This window comes from Monosiga brevicollis, genomic scaffold, assembly GCF_000002865.3.
Source record: "Monosiga brevicollis MX1 MONBRscaffold_17 genomic scaffold, whole genome shotgun sequence".
NCBI lineage: Eukaryota > Choanoflagellata > Craspedida > Salpingoecidae > Monosiga > Monosiga brevicollis.
The window spans coordinates 788,271-814,370 of record NW_001865054.1 but is presented as its reverse complement, the minus strand read 5'-3'; the positions used below and the strand labels follow the sequence as shown (position 1 = coordinate 814,370).

General features: G+C 55.0%; 7 protein-coding genes across 7 annotated transcripts; 4 read left to right on the top strand and 3 right to left on the bottom strand.

The window, feature by feature from the left end:
- Positions 1–393: 393 nt before the first annotated feature.
- On the bottom strand, positions 394–5,429 carry MONBRDRAFT_27162 (uncharacterized protein; the record flags this gene model as incomplete). The annotated part of the gene is made up of 7 exons (XM_001747484.1): positions 394–1,862; positions 2,196–2,387; positions 2,530–2,623; positions 2,728–3,556; positions 3,769–3,894; positions 4,143–5,237; positions 5,323–5,429. 7 exons carry the CDS (start codon positions 5,427–5,429, stop codon positions 394–396), a joined length of 3,912 nt encoding a protein of 1,303 aa, XP_001747536.1.
- A 402-nt stretch (positions 5,430–5,831) lies between these two features.
- MONBRDRAFT_33274 (uncharacterized protein) lies at positions 5,832–9,199 on the top strand. Its single transcript, XM_001747579.1, has 16 exons — positions 5,832–5,853; positions 6,073–6,262; positions 6,434–6,492; positions 6,628–6,669; positions 6,767–6,862; positions 6,985–7,061; positions 7,176–7,248; positions 7,351–7,450; positions 7,556–7,649; positions 7,771–7,845; positions 7,948–8,096; positions 8,187–8,244; positions 8,403–8,500; positions 8,602–8,669; positions 8,761–8,847; positions 8,940–9,199. Exons 2-16 carry the CDS (start codon positions 6,090–6,092, stop codon positions 9,068–9,070), a joined length of 1,380 nt encoding a protein of 459 aa, XP_001747631.1. The 5' UTR covers positions 5,832–5,853; positions 6,073–6,089; the 3' UTR covers positions 9,071–9,199.
- Positions 9,200–12,887: 3,688 nt separating this feature from the next.
- MONBRDRAFT_33273 (uncharacterized protein) lies at positions 12,888–15,303 on the top strand (the record flags this gene model as incomplete). Its single annotated transcript, XM_001747578.1, has 10 exons — positions 12,888–13,368; positions 13,469–13,630; positions 13,719–13,807; positions 13,922–13,975; positions 14,081–14,151; positions 14,328–14,506; positions 14,632–14,693; positions 14,790–14,890; positions 15,001–15,043; positions 15,124–15,303. The coding sequence occupies 10 exons, from the start codon at positions 12,888–12,890 to the stop codon at positions 15,301–15,303; spliced, it is 1,422 nt and encodes a 473-aa protein (XP_001747630.1).
- Positions 15,304–15,602: 299 nt separating this feature from the next.
- Positions 15,603–20,158, bottom strand: MONBRDRAFT_27159 (uncharacterized protein; the record flags this gene model as incomplete). The annotated part of the gene is made up of 13 exons (XM_001747483.1): positions 15,603–16,075; positions 16,200–16,494; positions 16,577–16,718; positions 16,830–16,920; positions 17,231–17,372; positions 17,663–17,840; positions 18,036–18,142; positions 18,242–18,264; positions 18,387–18,568; positions 18,731–18,909; positions 19,147–19,318; positions 19,899–20,016; positions 20,068–20,158. 13 exons carry the CDS (start codon positions 20,156–20,158, stop codon positions 15,603–15,605), a joined length of 2,193 nt encoding a protein of 730 aa, XP_001747535.1.
- Positions 20,159–20,891: 733 nt separating this feature from the next.
- Positions 20,892–22,235, top strand: MONBRDRAFT_9871 (uncharacterized protein; the record flags this gene model as incomplete). Its single annotated transcript, XM_001747577.1, has 2 exons — positions 20,892–21,110; positions 21,306–22,235. 2 exons carry the CDS (start codon positions 20,892–20,894, stop codon positions 22,233–22,235), a joined length of 1,149 nt encoding a protein of 382 aa, XP_001747629.1.
- Positions 22,236–22,514: 279 nt separating this feature from the next.
- Positions 22,515–24,070, bottom strand: MONBRDRAFT_33272 (uncharacterized protein). Its single transcript, XM_001747482.1, has 6 exons — positions 23,996–24,070; positions 23,745–23,898; positions 23,507–23,582; positions 23,260–23,423; positions 22,995–23,106; positions 22,515–22,836 (listed from the first exon to the last, which is right to left on the bottom strand). The coding sequence occupies exons 2-6, from the start codon at positions 23,846–23,848 to the stop codon at positions 22,699–22,701; spliced, it is 594 nt and encodes a 197-aa protein (XP_001747534.1). The 5' UTR covers positions 23,849–23,898; positions 23,996–24,070; the 3' UTR covers positions 22,515–22,698.
- An 887-nt stretch (positions 24,071–24,957) lies between these two features.
- MONBRDRAFT_27156 (uncharacterized protein) lies at positions 24,958–25,952 on the top strand (the record flags this gene model as incomplete). Its single annotated transcript, XM_001747576.1, has 4 exons — positions 24,958–25,060; positions 25,212–25,625; positions 25,707–25,805; positions 25,942–25,952. The coding sequence occupies 4 exons, from the start codon at positions 24,958–24,960 to the stop codon at positions 25,950–25,952; spliced, it is 627 nt and encodes a 208-aa protein (XP_001747628.1).
- Positions 25,953–26,100: the final 148 nt, after the last annotated feature.

Genomic DNA, 26,100 nt, shown 5'->3' with positions numbered 1-26,100 from the left:
CGGACAGTGGCAGCGACGCGAGGATCGTGCCCTGACAGAGCTTATGGAAACTTCCAAGCCAGACGCCGCGAGCTTGTCTGCCAGCTAAACCCATGCCCAGCTAGAATATATCTCCCTGTCCGAGCTGTGCTCGAGTGTGTATACCCTTGTTGCCCTTTCGGCGCCATCACGTGCGCGTCTTTGCCTCCAAAGCCAATTGGAAACCATTCAAACACTGACGTATGCTGGGTGCCGTGCACGCGCCACTTGCCAACAGCCCCGACCCACTCGGCGGGCAGTCAGCCAACACACGCGGAGACTCCCATCCTCAAAAACTCGATCGATTGCTTGTGTCTGGTTTCCATTATGTCTACTCGCTGTTCCACACATGGCCCAGAGGCCCTCCGCTGGTCCTTAGCTCAAATCTTCAACAAGAGCGTTGAGAAGCTGGGCCGTGGCCTTGACACCCTCGCGCACCCGTTCCTGTTCTTCTGCCGCAAAAAGGGGCAGGTACTTTTCCCATCGATCGGGATGCCAGCGCTTCTGTGCCAAGCGAAGCACCTTGCGTCGTTGCGTCGCTTCGGCTGCCACTGCTGCACGGGCACGGGCCGTCTCATCCCCAGGCTCGCCTTTGTCAGCGTTCATCACCTTTGTGGTCTTGGCCGGAGGCACGGTCGATGCCGCGGGGGCTTCAAGACCTCCCAAAATCCGGGCTGTCGCGGCGATGCGATCTTCCCCGAGCCACGGCACATTACCAAACACCAGCAATGTTGGCGTGGCGTCAGAATCCGCGGGTGCGCTCTGGTCATCCTGGGCAATCAGCCGCTGCTGCAGCTGGTCAAAGAAGGCATCCGCACGCACCGCGTACTCGACCACGTCATTGGAGCGAGTGCGCATGCGCTTGCGGGCCGTCTCCTCCACCTGTTCGCGCAGAATTCGAGCTGATGCCTCCTCTGCCAACCGCGCCCGCCGCGCCCGCTCGGCTGCTACCTCCTCCTCGGTTGCATCAAAGGCCGATGTGCTTGCATGATGATGACGGTGCTCACCAAAAACACGCGCGTTCAAGTACGTCCGCATATACTGGGCGTATGCGTCATCATCCATTGCATCGACACCGCGCGGCTCGGCGGCGTCCAACGGGTCAGCAGCAAACACAAAGCCTTGATCCATGCAATCATCAGCAAAGGCCGAAGACAGTCGCTCTGCCCAGGCCTCAGCCTCGGCTTGCTTTTTCGCCGTCGTGCCCCGCTCTAGCGCCTCGCCCGTATCTTTGAGCGCAAGCGTGTGCGGCGATGTCGGTCGAGGCGGTGGTGGCAGCTGCTGACGCAGCAAGTAGACGAGGTAGTCTGCGTCTTCCGAATAGCGGGAACGGCCCATCTCCACAATGGCAGCTACCATTGCAGCTCCTGTACGCCCTTGAAAGTGCGAGGTTTGCAACAGGGCTTCCACCTGCGCAGGGGCACCGTAGCGCAACAGCGCGATAGCCAGCTGCAGCCGGTGCTTGCGCCGCCCTGACATGGCCGCGTGACTCAACACGGTTGCCCCATCACAGTCCCGTAAGAGCAAGTTTGGCGAGTAGTCTTGTAGCAGGTATTTGAGCACTCGCGAGGCACCCAGCGCGCAAATGTGCATCAAGGCCGTGCGTCCCAATTCGTCTTGCTCGTCAACGTTGCCTCGCAGCGTTTGCCGTACCAGGTCTTGCACAGAAGCGCGGTCAAGCCGATGCGACCGCCGCAGTCGCCGTTTGAGCCGGTGCACAAAATCCTCCATCTTTCCGACTGGCAACTCCCAGGCCTCAGCGCTCCCGCAACGCCGCCACAGACAGGTTCCAGTCACGGCACCCAGCTCCTTTCCGCCTGCTCCATCAAAGCCTTCGACTGCTGCTGTGGAAAAAAATAAAGAAAAAAAACTCAAAGATCGTCTGACAAATTGCCTTTTGGAACTTCAAAGGAACTTTTTGATCCGCTCCATCATGGATTTGATCGTGGCGTCGAATGGTTCAGTGGACCGAGCCGGCTTTGGACTCGTCACTCAGGTGCTAAACGAAAGACAGCAGCTCATAGAATAGTCGATTAAGATGCCTGTCCTTTAATCATGACTCAAGTGCAGACTCAAACACTTCCTATTTTCGGGTTGATCATCCTTCAAAGTTGGTCAACGCGATGCTTCGCGTTTTGGTCGCAAAGATCGACGTGCAAGGCCGACCCAGCGCTGACGTTTGATGCGCTTGATGGTTTGTTGCGCAGCACGTGGCGTATCGGATTCAATCGTATCATCAGCGTCCAAACCCGCCTTCGAAGCGTGCGTGTTGCTAGCAGCAGTCTCTATCTCTTTCCTAGTCGGACCTGAAGCAATTCTCATATGACTGGTGGGCGGGCCCTGTAGCTGGCGCTGGCGCTCCACCAAGTCTGAGCCCAATCAATTCAGAAATGCATGCAAACGCATCGGCGTGTCAGCAAGTGAAAAAACAAAAAAAAAAAAAACAAAAAAACAAAAACAAACCCCAGCAGCTGTGGCCACGAGACGGGTCAATCAGCAGGAAAGGCTCACCTGCGCGTGAAGCGGCAAGTTTGTCGGCATGCAACATCATGGCTGCTCGAGAGAGGCTGCATTCTGGTTCCCAGCGTGCTTCCTCACTCGCACGCTGGATCAGGCGTCCCATCACAGCAACACATGATTACTTTGGTGAGGCGGGGCAAGGTGTCTCACATGTTAGAATGGTGGCCTGCTTACAAAGGCAACACACACCTGCACGAGATATTCCGTGGTCAAATCACCAGTCTTGGTGGTCGTCACGCGGTACGCCAAAATTTCCTCCCGTTCAGATTCAGGGCTGGCCGTCCACAACGCGTCAAAGTCCTCTGCACTGATGCCTGTTTGTGTGCCCATGTCTCGGGTCGTGCGACCTGAATCGGCTTTGAAACTCGGCGATGGCTGTGTCGAGTCGGGATGGTCGTTTAAAACATCCTCAAGACCTTCCAACTCCAGCGCTGCAGCGTGAAGAGCATCGTAACGGGAGCTCACTTCTGGTGGCTGTGTGTCAAAGTGCAGCTGCAGCATGGGATTCTGTGTCGACGGCGAAAGCGAGCTCTCGATCGGCAAAGCATTGGCAAGATCAGAGCTTGCTGCTGACGGCCTTCCGCTGTGGGGACCCGCTGCGCGCTGTGCGCACTCCAGTGAGGGGCTGGCTGATACGAGTGCATCTTCTCTGGCTGGGCGGCAGCCAAACAACTGCGGTGTCTCGGTTACAACAGCGGCAGCAGGCCGCCAGAGCCCAACCAGAGCCGGGGTCGATGGCACAGCACCGAGGGCAACATCCAGCGCGTGATCTTTTGGTGGTGTGGGTGACGGCGGCGGCTCTCGTTCGTTTTGCCTGCCCAACGTTCGGGTTGCGTCGGGGCTGGGCTCGATCTCAGTTTTAGTGGCCGGCTGTGCGACCTTGTCTGAAGCGGTCGTTGTGGAATCCAAACGAGAGCGTCTGGATCGTGGCGAGGCAGCTGGTAGCGGTGTTGAAGTGGCTGCATTGCCAGCCATGAGCTGGACCCGACCAGCTCGCTCTGGCTGGGGCTGACTCGGGCTATGCCCAAGTTGTGGAAGGCGATCCACGAGCAACGAGTCCTGTGCCCGAAAGTGAGGACCAGGGTCAGCCTGGTCTTGCGATGCATGGCGAATGGGCGAAAGCATAAGCACGGCAGACTGTTCTGGACCGAGTTGACACGGTGGCTGCGGAGACCAGGCCAAGTCCAGGAAGCGAACATGACGCAAGGCCTGTGCGGGTGAGGCCTGTACGCTGGAGACGGGGCCACGACGAATCGCGGGGTCTGTCTGCACAGGCCCGTTTTGGTCTTCGTCGCTTTGAGAGGGGAATGCCTGCGCTCTGGCTTGCGCGACGTTGTGGCCTCCTCGCAGGACGCACTATTGTTGCAATAACAGTTATCATGCGGTGACAAGAGACATGTGTGGGTGAGGGTAGCACAAAAGACTCGGAAGTGCCGGCGGGTGTCAGCCAAAGGCTTGCACGGACCTTGGAGAGATAAAGCTTTGAGCCCGAGTTCAAGGCGGTATGAACGTATCGCTCAAACTCGGTGCTGGCCCATGACGAAGGAGACGCTGAGGATTGGGTCCCCGAGGCAACGGCGGGGGGTGTCGGGGTCGACACGGACGTTTGGGTTCCCGATACAGGCATGCTGGAGGGCGTGGGTGGGGCGAGTGGGCTCTCGCGTGGGTCGATGTCACGAGCATCGGTGGCAGGGGGCAGGGGACTGCTTGAGTCATTCTCAACGCGGGTGTCGGTCTCCAGGCTGTCGGCCTGTGACAAAGGCGGGGGCGATGGGAGACGGGTTGCTGCTTCGTGCTCCAGGGGTGGTGAGGAGGAAGCAGGCAAGGCATAAGATTGGACCGAAATGGGTACGGCTGTAAATGGCCCTCGGTTCGCTCCGCGAGGTTCCAACCCCGACCGTTTTGATCGGGCTGCTGTTGTCGCGCTCGCTTGATCCAGTGCGGGGGACAGAGCCATCCATGGGGCGGGGTTTGATGCATCGTGGTCATGACTAGGGCCTTGGCCATGGTCTGAGGGGCCGAGAATGGTTGAATCCAGTTCGTGGTCCATGTGCACACCAAGAGCAACGGGCAGGTCGAGACACTGCGAGGTGAGGCCGGCCTGAGAGGGCACCTGAGGGGTGTGGGCAGAGCGGGTGTGTGGGATCTGATGAGCCGGTGCCTGAATTGGAGAAGCTTGTGGGTCTGGTGTGGTGCTGGGCAAACACAAGTCTTGTTGCAAGGCACCGGGCCCGGCGGTGGCGGGGGGCGTAAGGCGGGCACGCAAGAGATCCATTAGCGGGGCGGCCAAAGCCGTCTGCCGAGTGAGGTTGGAGACGACAAAGTGGTTCTTGTGCAAGACGGCTTCAAGATGACGCCAGCCAAGCAATGTTGAGTTGGTTCGTGTGAGATGGGCCTGTAGCTGGCGTTGCACGCGGGGTTGAAGCTCAATGGCCAAGAGGTAGAGCGCCCCAGCGATCCAGGAGGACAGAGCGCGGTGGATGGCTGCGTCCAGCTGACCGGGTTGTGGAAAGTATGGGGCAAGGTCTTGGCGCCACATGGCAAAGGTGGGGGCACTCACGCCCATGAGGCGGTCACCGTTGGCTCCAAAGAGCGTGGCCAGGTATGTTTTCTGGTGATCGTGAATGGTGAGCTGAATGCGCCATCGCGGCGTGACCTCTGCACGATCTTGAACTATGTGGCAGGTCAAGCAGGTCATGCTAATGAAGCAGGACAGCGACGCGTGTGAGTTTGGAGCATGACGGCAAGAACAGCGCCTATGGTACATGGTCGAGGCGAACAAACGTTTGCTCGTTGCGAGGCTGCAGCTTCTTGGTGCATTGAGGACAGGCAGCGTAGGTCAGTGATGGGCTCACGCTGGCGACCAAGCCCGGCAACACGACCAGAGCCATGGCTGACGTCTAGAGCCCGTGAGGATCCACGCATTCTCCCAACCTCCCCTCCACTCCTAATCTGGTAAACCATGCATGGCACCAAATACACGCTGCCGACCTCAACCTCAAGGCCCTCGTCCTCTCGGCCTCGACCACGTCCTCAGTGAGCGAGAGAGTCAAAAACCAAAAAAAAAAAAAAAAAAACCGCTTCAAACTGTTTTTGACTCGAGTTTGCGATTTGGCTGACATGCTGACATGCTGACAATAGGTCGTCGTTGCGCAATGTCATCATTCTCTGCTCATTGAGACAGAGAGAAAAAGGTGTTTTGGAGGAGGGCGCATCACACGTGACGTGCACTTGTTGCTTTGCATCTGCTTGTCAACTCCACACCTCGCATGCTCCCCGTCTCAGCGCTCGCATTTTTTTTTCCCTCGATCGACTGTACGTTCAGTCTTGTGCTGAATTTGGTTTTGGCAGTGGGGTCTCTGGCGACGCGTGGGCCACTGCTTTGGCTTGATGCACGGTGGTCAATGATGTGTTTCCGTGTTGCTTATCGTCCTTCTTGGTCTTGTGTTGTGCCGGTTGGGTCGCGGCGTCCGCGTGAGCTCAACGACCACTCACCTTGGGGTCTGCTATCCTCGGTCGGTGGGTTGATCGCAGGCACCGTTGCCGGAACGATGCAGCACTCTACAGCTTTGGTGGCGGTGGCCATGGCGCTGCTCGTGGCCTTTGCCGCGGCAGCACCCAGTGGCCATGAAATTACGGCCCTTCCCGGTTGGTCTGGCCCGTTGCCCAGCCGTCACTACTCTGGCTATCTCAACATCTCGCAGACAAAGCGCATTCACTATTGGTATGTGATCTCCTGCATGCCCCCTCGCGCCTTGGCCTTCATGGAGCTTTCAGAGGTTATCTTGTAGCCTGAGCCACGTTGTTCTTCTTCTTCTTCTTCTTCTTCTTTTTTTCTCTCTCTTTTTTTTTTTTTGTCACAAATGTCACATGTTGATTACGTCCATCGGGCTAGGTTTGTCGAGAGCATGAACAACCCGACTACCGACCCCGTGGTGGTGTGGATGAACGGCGGTAGGTACCAGCAGCGCCGGACTTCTTCCTTCCTTCATCCAAGTCCCATCCTTACCTGGGGGATCATGTCTTTGTTACTTCAATTCAACGATCACGACCCTTTGCCTGTCGCCCATCCCTCTCATCACCGAATAGGTCCCGGTTGCAGTTCCCTGGACGGATTTGTCTACGAGCACGGTTCGTGACTGCATTGCACTCAAACTGTACCTGGGCTCCATCCAAGAAACCGAACCACTTTCACCATCTCACTGTTGGCTGTGTCGAGCTCGTTTAGGTCCCTTCCGTTTCAGCGAGGACGGCACCTCCCTAGTCCGCTTCAATCAGAGCTGGGCCAGCCTCGCCAACATGCTCTACATCGAAGCCCCCGTCGGTACGGAAAGCCATGCACAGGCAAAAGTGCAAAAGCCTCCACTCAAACCGGCGTCTTTGCGAATGCATGCCGAGTTTCTCTGCAGCCACCCATCAGCCCTTACCCACTCGCCGCTATGTTAGGTGTGGGCTTCTCCTATGCCACCGACTCTGCCTACGCATGCAACGACGATCAGACGGCCTACGACAACCGCCTGGCCGTACGTCCCCTAGAATCGGGTCCACATCTCCTTATTCGTGGCACATGCAGCACACGTCTAACCCCCACCTTTTCTCCCTCTTGGCTTGCTCATCGCCGCTCATGTGCTCTGTAGGTGCAAACTTTCTTTTCCCTCTTTCCCGAGTACAATCAGCACGACTTGTTCATCACCGGCGAGAGCTATGGTGGTACGTCAGCCAGACAGTGGCTTGAACCTCCGACCTTTTTATTTAGCGTGCATTGGATGCATACAACACGCAGAGTGCTTCCTCATCCCGTTGACTGGGTAGGCATCTATGTCCCCACGCTGGCCGAGTCCATCCTGCAAGCCACGGAGAATGGTACCTACAAGGGTGCTCCCCTCAAGGGCATTGCCGTGGGCAACGGCTGGTAAGATACGCTCTGCACAAACCCGGCCTCGGGACGAGCATTGACGCGTGAGGCACCAGCCAATTCTATTTTGACTCCTCGTGCGGTGTTGAACCGTGTCTTTAGCACTGGCAATGAGATTGGCGTGTGCGGTGGCGAGCGTGACAAGTACGAGACCGAGTATCTCCTCGGCACTGCCTTTGTCGATCCCAGCCTGAAGGTGAGGATATGATGCCATTGTTTCTTTTGAGCAGAGCCGAACTTCTTCGTTTGCCATGCCTGGACGAGTTTGCGTACCAAAGTGCAAAAGCTCACTCGTGCCTGTGCTGGTCTGGCTGCAGGATGCGATCCGTGCCGCCTGCGACTTTTCCAACTCGAGCGTGCCCTCCATGCCCTGCCAGGTGCTTCTGAACAAGGTTCGACCCCAGTCCAGTTGATCCTGATTGATGCCGGGATGTCGACTCTTGGCATTCTCAATCTCGCGGTGGAAAACAAACCTAACGCGCCATGACTTGTAGATGCACAACAATCTTGGCAACATTGACATGTACAATATCTACGGCTCATGCATCAACGGCGACTCGAACCAAGTCCTGCGCGCACCTCTGGGCAAGACTTACACCGATATTCGCGGCCCTACCGCATGCATCGACAGCATTCTGGCCAGGTTTGCCTCTTCTGCATCTGGCGTCTAGTTGGCCCCCCCGATCTTCGGGGAAGGGAGCTTTGGCTTGTGCTCATGTTTGTGTGCGTTTAGCAACTACTTTAACCGCGCGGATGTGCAAGCGGCGATCCATGTTCAAAAGCCTGTCGAGGTTGGTTGTGCATATTGGTTGTGCATGCGGTCTCAATTGTCCCAATTCGCCAACAGATGCAGCCTAACCAGCAGCTCCCACACGCATCACACTTTGAACTGTAACAGCGTTCGTGCTCACGCTCGCTCGTCCCGCTTCTTTCTTTTTCCAACGTGCAGCGCTGGTCAACGTGTGGCACGGCACCTGGTTGGACGTACAATTCGAACCGCGCCAATCTGCCCCGCGATTCCTACCCTTACATCATTGAGCATATCAAGTCGGTGCCAATGTCTCCGAACCCCTAATAGGCCCCGATGTACTGCTTTCTTTGCGGCTCACCAAACCACATCGCTCCGTCTTGTCCCGTGCTACCCACAGGGTTGTGATCTACAACGGTGACTGGGACACGTGTGTGCCATACACCGACAACGTGGCCTGGACTTCCGGTGCGGTCAACCACTGCCGCTCGCATGACATGACAGCTTGCATTTCGTGTGCACATGGGCGGCTCACTTTGCTAAAATGTATTGGTCTCAGGCATGAACTACCCGACCAAGGCTGCTTGGCATCCGTGGTTCTACAACGTCACGGCCGAGGGCGTGACTTCCGAGCAAGTTGGCGGCTGTACGTAGGCATTCGCATGCACGTTGTCGTAGACTCTTGCCCATCAGAGTCAACTCCAGCTCATCGCTTTTCGTATTTGTGTATGTGTACAGATGCCACCGTGTACGACAAGAACGACTTTACTTTTGTCACAGTCCGTGGCGGTCGTCACGAGGTTCCCGAGACCGCCCCCGACAAAGCTCTTGCCCTTTTGTCGCACCTCATCCATGGTGTCGGCTTTTAAGTCACATCACGCTGATGACAGCGATGGCCAGTCTGCCCTCCCCTACGCCCCTTGCATCATTGTCTGATCCTCACTTGAGGTGGAGTTGCCACTTTGCAATTGACTGGCCCTTGCCCTTCGTTTTTCAAACTGCGTGGTATTCAGACTGGGGCGTTCAGAGGGTGCAGTCAAGACAAGGCGTGAAAAGCATGTCTTTCACTTCAGATTGAGGCTTGATGAGTGGAATGACTTTGCCCCACCTCGAAAGCGACGAGCAAGCCGTGCTTGATGCTGTTGTGAACTTGAGCCAAGGGTGTATTGGGCAGCAAGACACGATTTGGTGCGAAGATCGATCGTCCAGGAGCTGTCATGACGTTGTGCGCTTTCGTCCAATTCTGCCAAGTTGACAGAGCCAAATAATATGCAAATAGAATTAAAATCAAAAACCAAAATTAAATCTTTTGAACCCAGCCATAATTGGTGCTACATGTGGGATTTTATGGGATTAAGTGTCATAGCTTGGACACAACTAAGATGACGCATGGTAGCGCAACCCAAAGGGCAGCGCCATCGATTAGTCGACGGATGTCTCAAGCCAGCGGAGTAACTTGATGGGCGTTTGAATACCAACTGCTATGGGATCTTTCATGGCAGCTCAAAGGTCGAGCAATCTCAACTCTGGACTACTCAGGGGAAGAGTGGGGTTCCGAAGCGCGGTGATTGGGGGGGGGGTGGGGGGTGGAATGTCTTTTGTGTCGTTTGAGGTGCGGCTCTCGAAAAGGCATCTCAGAGGGACGAGAGCGAGTTCCAGTCAGCAGTCGGCTTAAGAGAAAGCGTGGGGAAGCAGGCACACCCCATCAAAAACAGACTGATACGTCGATTTTTGTTGCTGCAAGTTTAGACATGTGCTGCACACAGCAGGCGTTGTTGCGTTGTTGCATTGGTCTACCGGGCAGCTAACGGACGCAGTTGCTCGGTGGACAGGCGGCGATCGGCCGTCGAAAGCAACTGCAGTTGTCGCGAGCAATGAGGATGTGCATGCAAAGCGTGCTGGCTCGGGCACGGAAAGGGATGAGAATTCAATGGGTTGCTTCTCCACCCCTCCTCTCAAGCTACTGTGATGTCTGGTGCTGTCCATTCAGATTGACTCAACGGGCAGTGCCTCAATCAAGAACTGGTCGCCAAGTTTGATCAGCTGGGCCTCTCATCAACATCGACAGCGGTCAGGGTACACAGGGCGGTTGTGTTCCGTTGCTCTCAGAATTGCTCGGACAATAGACTCGCAGAGGTCACAATGGGTTGTTCTTCCGATCCCTTCACAGCTCTCATCAAGCCTCGTAGAGCGGGCGGGGAGGCGGTGTGCCGCGTGCTTGCAGCCAAAGCTCAAACATGATTGAATCGCGTAGCTGATCAACCGACCGTTCACTTTGGCTCACTTGGTCACCAGGCCATACCGGTTTCATCACCAATACTCCCTATGGCAGCCATTTCAGCCAACACAGACCTTTGCAACACATGCACATGCACGTACGCACACGGACCACAACCGTCATTCTTTGCCACGATCCGTCCACGATCCCGCGCCGCAACGGGCACACCAACCACGTCCAGCTCCCCTCCCCCTTAGGGCAAGCGTACCCTGCCTGTGCCTTGACCCGCAACTCGATTCTTCCCAGTCCCATCCCACTCCGTCATTGTCACACTTTAAGATGTCATCAGTGTAACATCTGATACACATTTATATGATTCTTTTGTTCAATCGGCTTCGTCATCACACTCACCCCTCACAAACAACGCAACGTGTGCATGCACACACACACACACACACACACACACACACACACACACACACACACACACACACACAGAGAAAGCAGAGAAAGAGAGAGAGAGACAGAGAGAACAGAACGAAACGGTAAACGGCAGCGGGTGATACAGCGTGTCGTCTCCCCCGTGGGGCGCAACACCGGACTCGTCAAGGTTGAAAGCCAGGTATGATGGCTATACCGCCTGCAATTGATGCTTGTACAGTTTGATTGTGGAAAAGGGTTTGTGGTGTCTTGTTGCAGTTTGCATGTCAGTCACACACACGTTCGGCGGCTGCCATGCGGTTGCTGTCTGGCTCTTCTCGGTGGAGCACCGCTGCTGTTCCCTGCAACTGCCTCTTGCACCGCCAACGCAATCACTCATCAGCTTCACTGCGTACTTTCAGCAGCCACATCGCTGGACTGCCCTGAGTGGCGATTTTGGACTCTGTCGCTGGGGGTGACCTGATATCACCTGCCACACGCTCCTTGCTGGTTTCGGCAACGAGGCATAGTTCCGGCTTTCCATACCGGCATCAACGCCAGCTAGGGCGCAGCATCGCCCCTTCGTTAGCATCTGGAGGTGAGGCTTGTCATCCTTGTACAACTGCCCGACGCCATGCCTCAGTTTGCTTCTCTTTTGACACCCGTTGGATCGACGTGGTGGTAATTTGGTCTTGCCTCTTGGTCTCTCTCACCAAACTGCGTCTCGTCTTGGGCGACATAATTCAAACAGATCAACAGTGGTGCTCCCTCAGACCGACGTCACCTGCATAGAGCCGGTGTTGTCCTCGCGCAACTGTTTCTAGCCCTCCTGGCCTCCATCATGGAGGAGAACTCTCATCATGAGGCTACCAGGTCGCTGACTTCTTGGGGTGTTCCGTTGGGCATGCATCACAAGGCATGCACTTGTGCCAACTGCCGTTGGAGTCGTCCCGACCACGGTTATCAGAGCATCGAATCATCATCGCCCCTCTCTGCCGTCGATGCTGCAGCTTTGGTCAGATCCCGCTTGCATCAGTGTGGCCTATCTTCTCCCATTGCATATGTGAGCGTTGTGTAAATACTGGGCGGCTCTGAGGGTGCCAGTCCCTGAATCCCATGTCAAGCCTGCCACCACTCATCAACTTCTCTGAGATAGGTTGAAGTGGTGCCCCACCAGCAACTCCTTCTTTCAGCGTACGTATACCTCCTGTGCTTCCCTCCCCCATCAAGGCTGCAAACATACCCTTGGACCGTCTCGAATGCCTGCATCATACACCTCATGACAGCGCCTTCTCTCTGGATATCCCATGTAGACCGAATAACACCGCCATCCACACACAATCGTCATCTCCCACGATTGCAACTTTGAACCCGGCCTCGCCGTCAACACAAGGTCAGACCCGTGATGCCATCAACCGTCTTGTCCATTTACCACGGAAATGTGGGACTGGCTGAAATTTGGTCTCATGTCTGGCTCCATGATCCATGACCACCACTCAATCGCGAAATCAACTGGCACGCATGTTTCATTACTACAGACAGCTTTGCATCTCGTGTTGTGGTGGCTGTCCAACGTGCTAATGATGTGGTCGACACTGAAGATGATCTGGATAAAGGATGGATCCCCGCCAACACAAACACCACTCAAGACTTGGGTACGTGTGCATTGCAATTTAGTGGACTGCATTGCTTGACCCTGGCTTGCCCTCACCAGTCTTTGATGGTACTGCTGCGCCATTTGTTTGTTTGTCAATCCATTATCCAATCACCAGCTGCCACGAGTAGTGATGCCGAGTCCACAGGTCAGTACTAAGCTGCAATTCTCACATGAAGGCAAAGCAATGTCTCCTTTCAAGTCTCACCGACAAACCATACCTCGCAGATCAGTCAATTTGTCCATGGGATGACTTTCTGCTGCCGCATGACCTACCTGCTCTTGGAGAGGCTCTGTGTAAGTATGCGTCGGGCCTTGATCGTTCAAGCTCTTGCGGCCTTCATTATGATCGACAACAACTGCTCTTCATGCTCTGGGCATACCTTTGGGCCACATGCTCACACACTCACTCACCCACCCACTCTGTCACTCATTCACTCACTCACTCACTCACTGTCACTCACCCACTCTGTCACTCACTCACTGTCACACACACACACACACACACACTCTCTCTCTCTCTCTCTCTCTCTCACTCTCACTCACTCTCTCACACACACTCTCTCAATCACTCTCTCACACACACTCTCTCAATCACTCACTCACTCACTCACTCACTCAATCACTCTCTCACACACACTCTCTCAATCACTCACTCACTCACTCACTCACTCACTCACTCACTCTCACTCACACACTCTCACTCACTCTCTCACACACACTCTCTCACACACACTCTCTCAATCACTCTCTCACACACACACACTCACTCACTCACTCACTCACTCACTCACTCACTCACTCACACAATCTCTCTGTAGGCGATCACCAAGCCGACTGCATATGGCGTCCCAACACGCGATGCACCGACGAGGGTATGTCAATAGTTTATTCACTGCTCTACTCTTTGTATGTTGGCGTACTCCCTTGGTCCGGATGAACTTGGTTCTTGATTGCCTCCTTTCAATCCTGCAGCCATTGATGCGCTGTTACGGGACGTTGGTGCCATTCCTGTTGGTTACGGCATTCCGGGTGAACAAGCGTTGCAAACCCTCATGAGCGTGGATTACGATCAAGCCAAAGCCAAACGTTTACTTAAAGCCATGCCGCGTCAACAGCTGAATCGTCGAGGCCTGGGTATAGTTAGCGCAACTTTGTCCTACTTCACCAAAGTGCCACTGCTGGTCACTCATGTGCTGCCACGCCATTCGTTCTCGGGTTGCAGACTGGTGGACGTCGGATGACATCAATCGCTTTGAGGCCTACTATGATACCTATGGCAAGCACTTTCACAAAATTGCAAGCGGGGCAAGTGTACCCACTGGGCCGGTTGTAATTGTGTGGTGTTGTCGCACACCACAGGTCGTCCATGATCCTGATCGACAGAAGGATACGCGCGAGTGACTCATCTTTGTGCGCCTTGCTCAGTTTCCAAACAAGACAACTAAAGATTGCATTGACTTTTACTACGTTTGGAAGAAGGTATGGGAGTTTGTTATGGCTTTTGAGATGTGCTGGCTGCACTTTGTGGCTGCTACACCCTCTGCCATTCGTCTGCTGACGATGGCCTTGCCCATTCATCGTTAGTCAAAACGAGGCGATGTTGTGCGTCAGCGGACACTGGATCGTCATGGTGCTACAATCCCGGTCACGCCAACGTGAGAAGCATGCATGTCGACCATCTACTAGTCAAACACATCTTTCTCTAGCAACATGCATTGTCATGGATTTCTCGTGTTGCTCATCCATTGTTCCAGTTTGCAAGTATGCCTCACACGTTTTGCCACTCCTCGTTTCTTCCTGTTCTGCGGCTCTGTGCACACGTTCAAAACAGTCCCCAGCCAGCTGTCAGCCGGCAACAACTACCCGATTTATTGGAGAGTTGGCCAGTGGAGCATGCTTCTAAACGTGCCAAGACGTCCAGGTCACTTCACAACGAGTTGATTGCCCCAGCTTCCCCAGAGTTACCAGAGCCATCGCGCGTGGCCTTTGCCTCCAAACGGCCCTTGCGTGGTTCGTCCTGTTTGCGAACTTCCGCTCGGGTGACACTTTCACACTTCCCGTCAAGTCAAGTATCTTGGCCCTGGTTTGCCTCATGGACATTGTCATGTGTCGGCGTTGTCATTTGTTTCTGATAGAGACGGATCCTTCTATGTTTATGGTTGAGCGGATTGAAAACTGGCGCCTGCGCAAAGGCGAGGTTGGTGCCCCAACAAAGAAGATGCACCACGTTGGGGCTGCACTTCGTTTTAAGGCTGTCCTCACTGAACATGCCTCTTGGTTCCACGACCAACAGTGGGAGTTTGAGGTCAAATGGCAGGGTTATCCTTCCTCAAACAATACGTGGGAACCCAAGCGCAATCTCGAGGGGAATACGGTGTTTCAAAACTATATTCGGTACGGCCCAACGCGGATTTGGTATCCCGCGAGCTTTGAATAAAGATGCCTGGTTCCGAGGCCGCCAGAAAGCAGCAATTCATGAAGTTCGACTTTCTCTTGTTTGATAGGGATCACCGTCTCGATGAGCAAATGTCAGCCTCATCAACAAAGGTACGGCGAGATGTGTCGCCTTGATTCAAGCCTGGTCGCCACGAGGCTAGCAGTGTGTTTCTCTTTTACCATGATGCCAGTTTGATGATCTGACACTTGGTGTGGCTCTGAAACAGGAGCAAGTGGCCAAGGAATCTGCAGGGCCCACCGGAAAAGCGCGGGTCAGCCGCGAGCTGCGGCGTCTGGCCTTCATGAATCCCGGCCCGCGGATGGACGACGTATCCGAAATTGTCTGGGTCAAGCGGACCAAGCGAAGATGACGCCCGCGTGGTGCCAGCGCAACTCCCGTGGGTTTGAGGGGCTTTTGAGTGACCGCGGAATGTTTGAGCATCAGCCCTCTGCCTTGGGTTGCATATGCTTGTCTTTCTTCATGTCTGATTCAATTAGGGCGCAAAATCGATATAACTGTATATAATGGTGTTCATTTATAAGTCAACGCATAACAGACGCAGTCTCATCTGTGCCGCTGGGTGGCATCTGCATAGCGGCCTGCCAACCACGGCAGGCATGGAAACCTTGACATGTCGATGTGCCAATAGGCCAGTGCATCACTCCCGGTCTAAAGGCAAGACTCACTGATCACGCTGCCTTTGCCCGAATAGATCGAGTCCACACTTGAGAGGGGTTTTGGGTTGGCGCTGGTCAACGCTGAGGTGATGCGCTCACTGTCAAAAAAGTCGAATTCATTGCCCACGGATTCCCGCTGAGCTTCGGGTGGAGGCTCAATCGCCTCTGTTGCGACCACCACCGAGGTCATTGAATCGCGGGGTAGCGTGCGACGGTTTGCGTCGTCATTATTCACCAGGATTGTGTGATGCAGCGGGCTTGGTGGTGGCGGCCCGTCGCGATCGTGAAGACCGGTGCGGAAATCGCGCTCCCGCCGACGAAGGGACTGGACTCGGCTCAATGAGGTCGGCATGGTGAGGCTCTGTACTGCGCTGCCAGTGTCACCAGCTTGACTTGGGTCGCGGGAAGGATGGGCGTCGCTATACATGTTCTTGACGATCCGCGAGGGTAGGTTTCGCTCAGCATCTAGAAAAGAATGGCGTGTCACTGGCGTCAATGTCAGCCAAACGGGTCAGCAAATTTGCTCGGGAGGCGGCAGTGTCCCCCCGTTGACATCTGGTCCACTGAGAGAAGTTCACCCACGCCGTACCATCCATCACCATCTGAGTCTGCAAGTCCCAGCTGATCTCATGATGCTGAAACAAGTCAATGCCTGAGAAGCAAGACACGTTGACGAGGTGAGCCTTTTGCTGCGTGTTATTTAGGGCGCTGCGATCGTGACGAGCCGTATGTAACGCACCCAGTTTCTCGGCACGGGCACTGATGCGCAGAAGCCCATACCACCAGAGTGGGACGAGCGACACGACAACGCCCAAGCCAATCCATAGAACTATGACCACAATGCCCAGAATTTGCCAACCGAGGTGGCGAAAGCTGTTGGCGTCCTATAAGAGGCCGCAATAATGGTCAATGGATGCGAAATATGCTTGGCAGGGGGGGGCTCAAGCTGGGTGACTGCAGACGTACGCCAGCATAGGCGATGCCAAGCTCTTGATGAAAGATGGCCTCAGCAATGAGACCCCAAGCCCCGGCCCCCGCATGTACGGCACTGGCTTCGAGTGCGTCATCGATTCGAAAGCGCTCCAGCAAACCACTCGCGCCGTAGTACCTGCAAAGTGTCCCGTCAGATGTCGTTGTATAAGCACAGAAGAATTGACAGGAGAAAGAAGCAAAGTGGGGGTTGTGTGGTGACCCTAGCAATAAACATTTGAAAACGTACGTCAGGCCACCGCCAATGCCAATGATGCAGGCAGCCCAAGGTTCAACCCAGCCAGCCGAAGCACAGCTGCTAACGCAACCCGCGAGAATGCCTGCCAGTGCATCCAAGGCAAAGTCAGCGAGCCGAGCGGTGGCGGCGCATTATGAAGGCGTGTCGCTTTTGAAGATCCCCACAAGGCTGAAGGTCGCACCGTTCGTCAAGGACAAGAGGCTAATGTAGTGTGTTCGACGAAAATGTAAGAGAAGAACTGCAACTCCCGCAGAAGCCCCTGCCAAAACTGTTGGGGTGGATGGAGCAGATGGGTAAAAGTCGGCGAGTCAGACCAGGCACTGTTTTGAGCCCCTGACTCGAGCATAACCCGGGGCTGAAGCTGTGGGAACCAGGTGCGGGAGTCGTCGTACTGGTATTTGTAATGGCCAAAGGTACTGCGTTGACACTGTCGCCAATATTGTGGGCGAGGCCGATGGCCGTGCCGCCATTGAAAAAGAGAAAGCCAAAAAAGATGATCATGGTACCCGTGCCAATGAATGCGGTGGAATGGGGCTATTGGCGTTTGTAGTCACACGCGGGCCCGGGGGCGATAGCATGAGTGGGCATGGGTGCGCATGGGTGCATGGTATGTATGTGTATGTGGCAAGGCTGTCTGGATCTCACGGGAATGTGGACAAATTTGCCATCGATGATGCGAGAAAGGCGAGGGCCGATCATGATGCATCCTAGCAGAGCTGCAATGCCCCCAGTCTAAGCGAGGTGGTGAGGGGAAGGCACTTGAAAGGGGCCCAGGAAAAGCAAGAAACCCCAGCGGAGGAGCGGCGAAGAGCAAGGAAGCTGACCATGTGGACGACCCCCGAGCCAGCAAAGTCACGAAAGCCGTTGCCATCACCGTTGCCCTCGGCGAGCCAGGCGGTGGAGGACCAGGTCCAATGCACGAGGATGGGGTAGCTGAACCCACAGAGGATGAGGGAGTAGACGGTGTAGGTGAGGAAGGTACAGCGTCCGGCCATGGCGCCACTAATGATGGTAACGGCGGTGCAAGCAAAGGCAGCATGGAAGACGAATTTGGCCAGGCTGCAGCTCGTTGCATGGCCCAAGAAAAATTCCCTGATTGTCGATAGATGCGGATGCGGCATCGTCGGGTGAGCGCGAGTGACGCCAAGGGTAGCCAGGCCTGGTACCGAGCAGATTGAGCAGATTGGGACGGCTTACTTGTGTCCAGCAATGTAGCCCGCAGAGCCGTCATCATCACCCCCAAAGGAAAAAGCCCAGCCGAGGATGAAGAAAGCCAGCGTGCTCAACATGGTGTCGTAAACATTCTGGGACAAAAACCCGTGTGAGACATAAAACAAACAAGGGGGAGGGAGGGCGCGAGCAAGGATTGTAGAGCAGCTTTGGGGGCCTATATCTTCAAGTACCTTGAAAATGATATTAGTTAGACCTAGGGAGGGGGGAACAGAGGGGATGTTCCACGAGCAACAGGAGGAGGGGGTTAGGGGTGAGTGTGCGCACTGAGCGCGGTGCAAAGGGAGCAAGTGGGTGCAGCGGTGGGTCGAGACTTACCGAAGCGACTGACATAGCCGGCTTCAAGAATGAGAAATCCCGACTGCAAGACTGAGTAGCAGATAGGAGAGAGGAGGGAGGGGGTTAGGGGGGTAGGGGGGTAAAAAGGCAAGGGGTGAAAGGTAGTAGGGCTGGTCTTTTCGAGGCAAAAGGAGTACGAGGGGCGCGATCTGGGGTGCGTACTAAAGATGAGGGCGCCATAGAGGACGAGGAGATGAAGCAGAAGCGGGTCATCGCAGATGTCACCAGCAGCGGCGGCGGCAGCATTGGTGGCAGCGGTGCTGTTGGAATAGGTGGTGGCGTTGATGGTGCTCATGGCTCGGGTTGAGAATGTCAAGCCTTACGGGGTCGCGCGCACCCTCAAGCTCAGCCACCACACTTGAGGGAAAGTCGGCTTCACGTTTTGAGCTGATCCCAGCCACCACGTCTCAAGGCAGACAGACAAGCAGGCAGGCAGGCAGGCAGGCAGGCGTGGTGTGTTGGGCAGGCACCTGCCGGGTCGGTGCGTGCGTGCGTGCTGCAGCTGTACGCGGGAGCCAAGGCAACCAGCATTCGGCGGTCAGAGCGTGAGACAGACAGCCCAAAATCCCAAGCAAGAGGGTGTTACGTCGTGTGCCAAGGGTCTCGAGGCAACTGATGAGCACAGAGAGACAGAGACAACCAGCCCAGAAGAACAGAACAGGGTGCAGAGGAGCAGCAGCAGCGGCGGCGGCAGGCAGGCAGGCAGGCAGGCAGGCAGGGACGAACACCCGAACCTTACGTTTTGCTTGTTGTTGACAAAATGATGGATTTGATTTTGATGGATTTGACACACGTTGTGAGGTGAGATGAGAGAGACGAGATGAGATGAGATGAGAGAGAGAGAGAGAGAGATGAGATGAGAGAGAGAGAGAGAAAGGGAGATGAGAGAGATGAGAGAGAGCTTTAGAGAGCTGAGGAGAGAGATGAGAGGAGTGAGAGGAGAGAGATGAGAGGAGAGAGCTTCAGAGCTTCAGAGAGAGAGAGAGAGATTCTTTTGTTTTACCCCCATGCACACATCAACATGTGTGTGTATACATCAACATTATGTCACGTCCATCATCGTTTAACAAGCCAGTGTGTGTGTACATGTGTGTGTGTTGCGTGTTGGGTAGGGCTGGGGGGAAGGAGGGGGTGGCGCTTCAGAGAGCTTCCTCAGAAAGACCTTCAGAGAGCTTCAGAGAGAGAGAGGGGGCTGCAGCTTTAGAGAGACTTCAGAGCTTCAGAGAGAGAGCTTCAGCTTCAGGGAGAGCTTCAGTGGGCCAGTAGATTTGGTGTTGGGGTTGGACTGCCTTGTTGATTCGTCGGGGGTTGTCTTGGTTGGGCTGAGGGGTGTCTGCACACGGACAGAGGGGCCGAGCCAGGAGGTTTGACGTTGAGGCTTGGGACCTACATGATTTATCTTGCAACCCCATCCCCCCCGCCTCAGAAGGTTGTTGTGCCAACACAGATGGAGACTGTGCAGCAAACGTTTTTATGGTCAAGTGGGCTTACTCTCCATCCATGCAGCCGCAAGTGAGCCAACCAAAGCTTCGGCCTGTCTGCTGCCGATCTCCCACGCGTGCAGCAGAGTCTTGAGCCACCCATCCCCGGCCTTGAACAGAGCTGTATCCTGCCCAAAGCAGCAAAATTCCTCCCCTCCTGCGCATGCCCCCGCACGTACTGTCGGCAGGGTCCTCCTGGGCTTCGCGTGAGTGATTCTCATCTGTGTGTCCTTTGAAAACGACCTGTTTGTGCTCGAAGTCAGTGACCATTCTCTTCCGTTTTGTCAGGAGTTTTGTCAGACCTGCCACTTGTTAAATGTCAGATAGATTGTCATGGTACCAAGTGTCATAATGTCGCTGTCGCAATCTCAGGCGGCATTGCAGCAAGACGGCAGTGCCCTGGCAGCGTCTGGGTGTGTGTGTGCCGTGTATGTGCGCTGGCGTCCTGAAACGGCATCATGGTCCTGGTGAGCGAGGTGTGAGAGATAGGAGATGTGCACAGTCCCCTTCACACGCTGGAGATTCAGCAGCATGCCGTTTGAAGGACCACCAAACAAGACTTCCTCGACGTCGTGTGTGTGTGTTTTGTTGTGGTTTATGATGTTTTCGACCCGGTGAAAATGATGTGCATCAACTATCAATATTGCTACAAAAACCGTCGTTGATGACATTAACAATGAGTCAATAAGTGTGATAAATGGACCATAAAGTCAACGTGAACATGTGTGTCCCCGTGCCACCAGCGCGCGCTCTCTCTCTCTCTCTCTCTCTCTCTCTCTCTCTGTCTCTCTCTCTCTCTCTCTCTCTCTGTCTGTCTGTCTGTCTGTCTGTCTCTCTCTCTCTCTCTCTGTCTCTCTGTCTCTGTCTCTGTCTCTCTCTCTCTCTCTCTCTCTCTCTCTCTCTCTCTCTCTCTCTCATTCAGCGTCGGGTCGCATTTCCAACTGGCCCTTTGGTCGGATCTGCTTGGCTTGGCTTGGCTTGCTCGTCGGTCTCATCCGCCAAGATGATGTCTGCATTGCTGCAATCATCCCGCCGTGCACTGGCAGTGGCCGCCCAGCGTGGCTCCCAGGTGCGCACCGAAATGACTCGGGCTGTGGTGCTTGAGGAGAAGAACGTCCTTCGTCTCCGAGACATTGATGTCGACGAGCCCTTCACGGCCGATGACGTTCGCATCGACATTCACAGCGTCGGCATCTGCGGCTCGGATGTCCATTACTATGAGGTTGGTTCCTCGTCCAACACCCGCACATTCCCAGAGCACCGTCACCAGATCTGCACAGCAACACGAATCGATTTATCCCCCCCCCCCCATCTGGGCTGTGCTTGTCGTCTCCACGAGCCATCTCCCCACTCATCCAGCCTCTTCCTTGCCCCCGGGCATATCAAAACATAGCATGGTGACCTCGGGCCCTTTCAGTTGAAGCAGCCCATGATCCTCGGCCACGAGGCTTCAGGCCTCGTGACGCAGGTCGGCGAGAATGTGACCCACCTCAAGGTCGGCGACCGCGTCTGCATGGAGCCTGGCGTCCCCCTGCCCAACAGCCCCAGCGTCTTGCGCGGCCAGTACAATCTCTGCCGTGGCCTGCGCTTCTGGGCCACCCCACCCCCGGCATACGCCACCAACCTTACAAACGACCCTTCCTGGGGCGCTGGCCACGGTTGCCTCCGCGCCTCGGTCGTTCATCCCGGGGCCTTCACCTTCAAGCTCCCCGACAACGTCAGCCTGGACTGGGGTGCCATGGTGGAGCCCCTCGCCGTCGGTGTGCACTCGTGCACCAAGGCCCACATCCGGCCTGGGGACGTGGCCGTCGTCAGCGGCGCTGGCCCCATTGGCATGCTCACCACCATGGCCGCCCTTGCCTCGGGCGCCTCGCATGTTTACGTCATTGATCTCAATCCTCGCAAGTGCCAGGTAGCCGAGAGCCTTGTGCCTGGCTGCGTGACTGGCGTTCACATTGGTGCTGTGGATCCCGTACAAGCCATCCTGGAGGCAACCAACGGCCGCGGTGCCGACGTCATCTTTGAGTGTGCTGGCAACCACAAATCAGCCCAGCTCACGACCAAATATGCCGCCAATGGTGCTCGCATCATGCTCATTGGCTGCCCTCCCACCAACCCAGTGCTCGACGTCGGGGACATGCAAGTGAAGGAACTGAGCGTGCAAGGTGTCTTCCGCTACGCCAACGTTTACCCGCAGGCCATTGCTCTCCTGGGTAGCGGCAAGATTCCCCTCGACTCGATCATTACCGATCACTTCAACTTTGATGACTCTGTCAAGGCCTTTGACTACATGGTCAAGCCCGATGACCATACCATCAAGTCGGTCATTCACGTCAAGTCGGAGTGAACCAAACCTCTGTCTAATTTTGCCGTTACACGCCCTTCTTCATATTTCGTCCTGATCACCTAGCTCAATCAGGGCGGCCTTTTAGTTTGTTGGTTGGTTGATTCAAATGACAATCAACCCTGTTTCCTTTATTTTTTTTTGTTTCTTTTTTATTATTCTTCTTCTTCTTCCCTTTCCAATTTGAGTTGAACCCCGAGACGTTTTCCCACGAAATCCGAACGGCTGAAAAAGGAGAGGCAGGGGGGAAAAAAGTGCAAAGAAGAAAGGGTACAGGCGAGAGATGAAAGCGCTTCAACTACTTGATGAGAACGCAGACACAATACACGCATTGAGCGCCGCGGGCGCCACAGAAAAAAAAGCGGGAAAAACCATTAGGGAAAGGGAGGAAGGCAGGGCGGGCAAGCCAGCACGCATTTCAAGTGCCGATCTGAGACTGGTGCTTGACGACTCCTACAGAGGCTGTTTACACCACCACACAGCACGAGTTGGCTGCCTTGGCCTTTTTGTAAAACACCTTGCTGGTTGACGAGAGCTGGTCGCTCTTGGCGACGAGGTCATCCAGGTGCTCATCGCGTTTGAGAACCGATTCCATAGCCTTGTGCTGTCATTGCGCGTAACATTGTTGCATGGAGCGAGCAGTCGGGTGAGCATTTGTCGATCGGCAGCAAGAGCATGGCGCTCTCGTCTGCATGCAAAGGCCGGCGTATGTAACCACGAGCGTGCAACTTGGTTGCACCGAGGACGCTGCTTGAATCGTACCAGGACAACTTTGGTCTCATCTAGCTCCTGCTGCACCTTGAGCATCGAGTCGGCCTGGGCCGGGTCCTGGTACTTTTTCAGCATCTCGGCCAATTCCGGAAATGGCATGTCCCTGCGCAAGCATTCGAGGTGATGAGTGTCTTGATTCGAATATGGTTTGCAGTGGTGTTGGTCACGTTGCGAGGACCAGCGAGCCATTTCAAAACCAGGCCGCATCGGCTGTCATCGAGTCGAGGGCCAACGGGATGGGATGGCCGAATCGTACCGAGGATTGCTGGTCCAGCTGGCAACGGGATACTTGCTCTTGAACTCTTCAAGCGCTTTGCTGATGATGCTAAAGGCTACGCGGGCCGGATATTCCTCATCCACAATCACAACACCGCAGAGCTTGTCCTGGCGGTTGTGAACGTGGCAAAAGTATTGCTTCTCCTGCACGAGGTTTGCAACGCTTGTGAATCAAGATCATTGCAACCAGTCGTCGACGCCCGCAGGTCGATGGGCGCAAGCGATACCTGGACCGATTGGCGAACACCCTCATCGGTGCGCTCAGCCAAGGTGGTGGTGAAAAAATTCATGTACTCTTCGACGCTAAAGGGTTTCAACGAAACAGCCAAAGAGGTCGTGAGCCAAAAGGAAGTCACACATCGCGTCGAGGGTCTAGGGTCGCTGCTGCTGATGACGGCGGCGGAGCTATGTTTCCGATTCGGGGTGCTGAAACACACGAGGGGGTCGCGCGCAGCAACTTCAAACCTGGAGCGCTGGAAAAAGTTGAACGAGGAGAGGTCACGAGCCTCGGTCAAGATCACGGGCTTGTCGCCCCGCATGTCAAAGATGGAGATGTCAAAGAGCTTCATGGTTGCGTTGTGGCAAGGGGTGAACCGAGCAAGGTCTCGAGGGGGCGGCTCTATGCATTCAGCCAGAAGCGCCAGCGTCAGTCGGCAAAAACGCAGAACGCATGTCGGGTTTAAAACCCAGAACAGACTGCTTCACACGCCACCTACCTCAAATCAGCAGCGATAGCAGGCCCAGAGTCACCAGCAGCAGAGGTCGAGCCACCTGTTCCAAGCGTCTTCGAGAGGGCGCGAGAGAGCAAGTGAGAGAGGGAGAGAGAGAGAGAGAGAGAACTGCGCATCTGTGTGTGTGACGGAGGCCAAAAGAGCCACGGCGACAATCCCCGTCACTGGTGTTACCCTCGGTTCCGTAAGTGTGATGATAGATACACTAAAAACTCGGTGACTTTGCTGCTGTTGCTACAACGCTTTAAAGTGTGATTTGGCCCGCACTTTGTTGCTAGCCGACGATCTGGAACAAGCTGACATCACCTCGTCAACGCTGTAGTGTACCATATATCACACTCATACACATACGAAAACATAGCACATGTAACATGAGGCGATGCTAAAGTGTGTCAATATGTACAGTTTGATGAGTAATACGGACTTGAGCCGTCACATTGGGAACCACCTCATGGTTGACAGTGCTCCCTCTGTCTCTCTGTCTATTCTCTCTTCTCTCTCTTCTCCCTCTTAGCCCTCTCGTTTTCCCTTTGTGTGTTCAGCTGGCCGCCTTCTCTCTCTGCCTCGCTCTCCCTTTCACCCTCCCTCTCTCACCCTTCAAGTGACAGCAAGCAAAGCAGGGCACGTTCACTGTCGTATTTTCCTTTTTGGCTTGTACCTGTCGTTGCGCGTTGGAGAGCGAGCGCATTCATTACCGCCGAGGAACGATAGCCGACGTTGTTGCTTCGGGGCGTCGCCGCGTGCTTCCTGTGGGTGGCGCTGGCTATTAGTCGTTGTTGGAAGTGCATTTGTTTGGACCGCACTCGAGCACACACACTTGGAAGGAGGGCGAGCGTTGTCGAACCGACGGTTGCTCCTCGCGTTGACACGCGGGTGTCGTGGCGTTGGTCAACCAGTCACTGCTTTGAAGACGAGCACGCGTTTGTCTTTGTCACAAAACCGCCGTCATGGCCATGACCATTACCAGTGTTTCTCAGCCCACGGATAGTCCTGTCCCGGTGCACTTTGGCTCGGCGCAATCCAAGCGCTGCCGATACTTCACCCCACCTGGTGCGTGCTTCGTCATTTTCGGAAAAAAAAAAAAAAAACTTTTTTTCATGAGCAAGGGCATCGGAAAGAAACAAGAACCAGGTCACTGGAGCTGCGTCAACAAGGTGCTTGCATTCACGTGATGACGGCTCACCCCGCTTGATTTGATTAGATGCGAGCTATCATGCCACCACCTCGCCAACCAGCAAGATGGCCTGCGCGCAGCGTGGTCCCGTCAAGCGTCGCCAAAGCGATGACCTCGACACCGATTCAGATGGCGAAGAAGACACGTTCACCCCCCAAGAGCCCTTGTTCAAACCGCGTTCACAGGCCCAACCCGCCTCGTCATACTTGCCCCTCGAGTTACGCCGCCGCGCCTACCGTGCCTCCACCCACTCGCCCGTGAGCAGCCCCTCCGCGGCCGCTTCACACAGCACCGCTGGGCTCGTACCCAAGGCCGTTCCAAAACCCACGCCCATCGTGCTCACCCTTGAGCAAGTTGAGAGCATGATTGAAAAGGCCGTCAAGGATCGTGAAGAGCAGCTCGCTCAGGAATATAACAGCCTGCTGGCTGAAAAACTGCAAGGTCAGTCCGTCACGTCAAAAATGTTCTTCTCCCGCGTCAATTCGTCCAGCGGTGTTGGGTCTCCGCTGCTTGCCTCACCAGTCATCCCCTACTTCACGGCTCTGATAGAGCAATTTAATCAGTTCCACAAATTTAACGAGGACTTTATTCATCGGCGCATGGAGGAGTCAACTTTTAGCTGTACGTGTCCATCTTATCTTGTTTTTTTTTTTTTTTTTTTTGGTTTTTTTTTTCGCTACCACCTGCGGGAGCATCGATTGACTCACGCGAGTGTGCACCATTTCTCTTCCTCCTTGCTTTTTTGTCATTGCTGTAGACATGTCATAAAGCAGCCCATGCGCCGTGCGCTGAGCTCTATATCTTTGTGCGTTGTATAAAGCAGTTGTGGTGTGATGCTCTCCCGTTACCCTTGGTGGCCGACGTACTTTTTGACGTACGCTTTCCTGTGGGCCGTGGAGATGCTCGAGTCAAATCT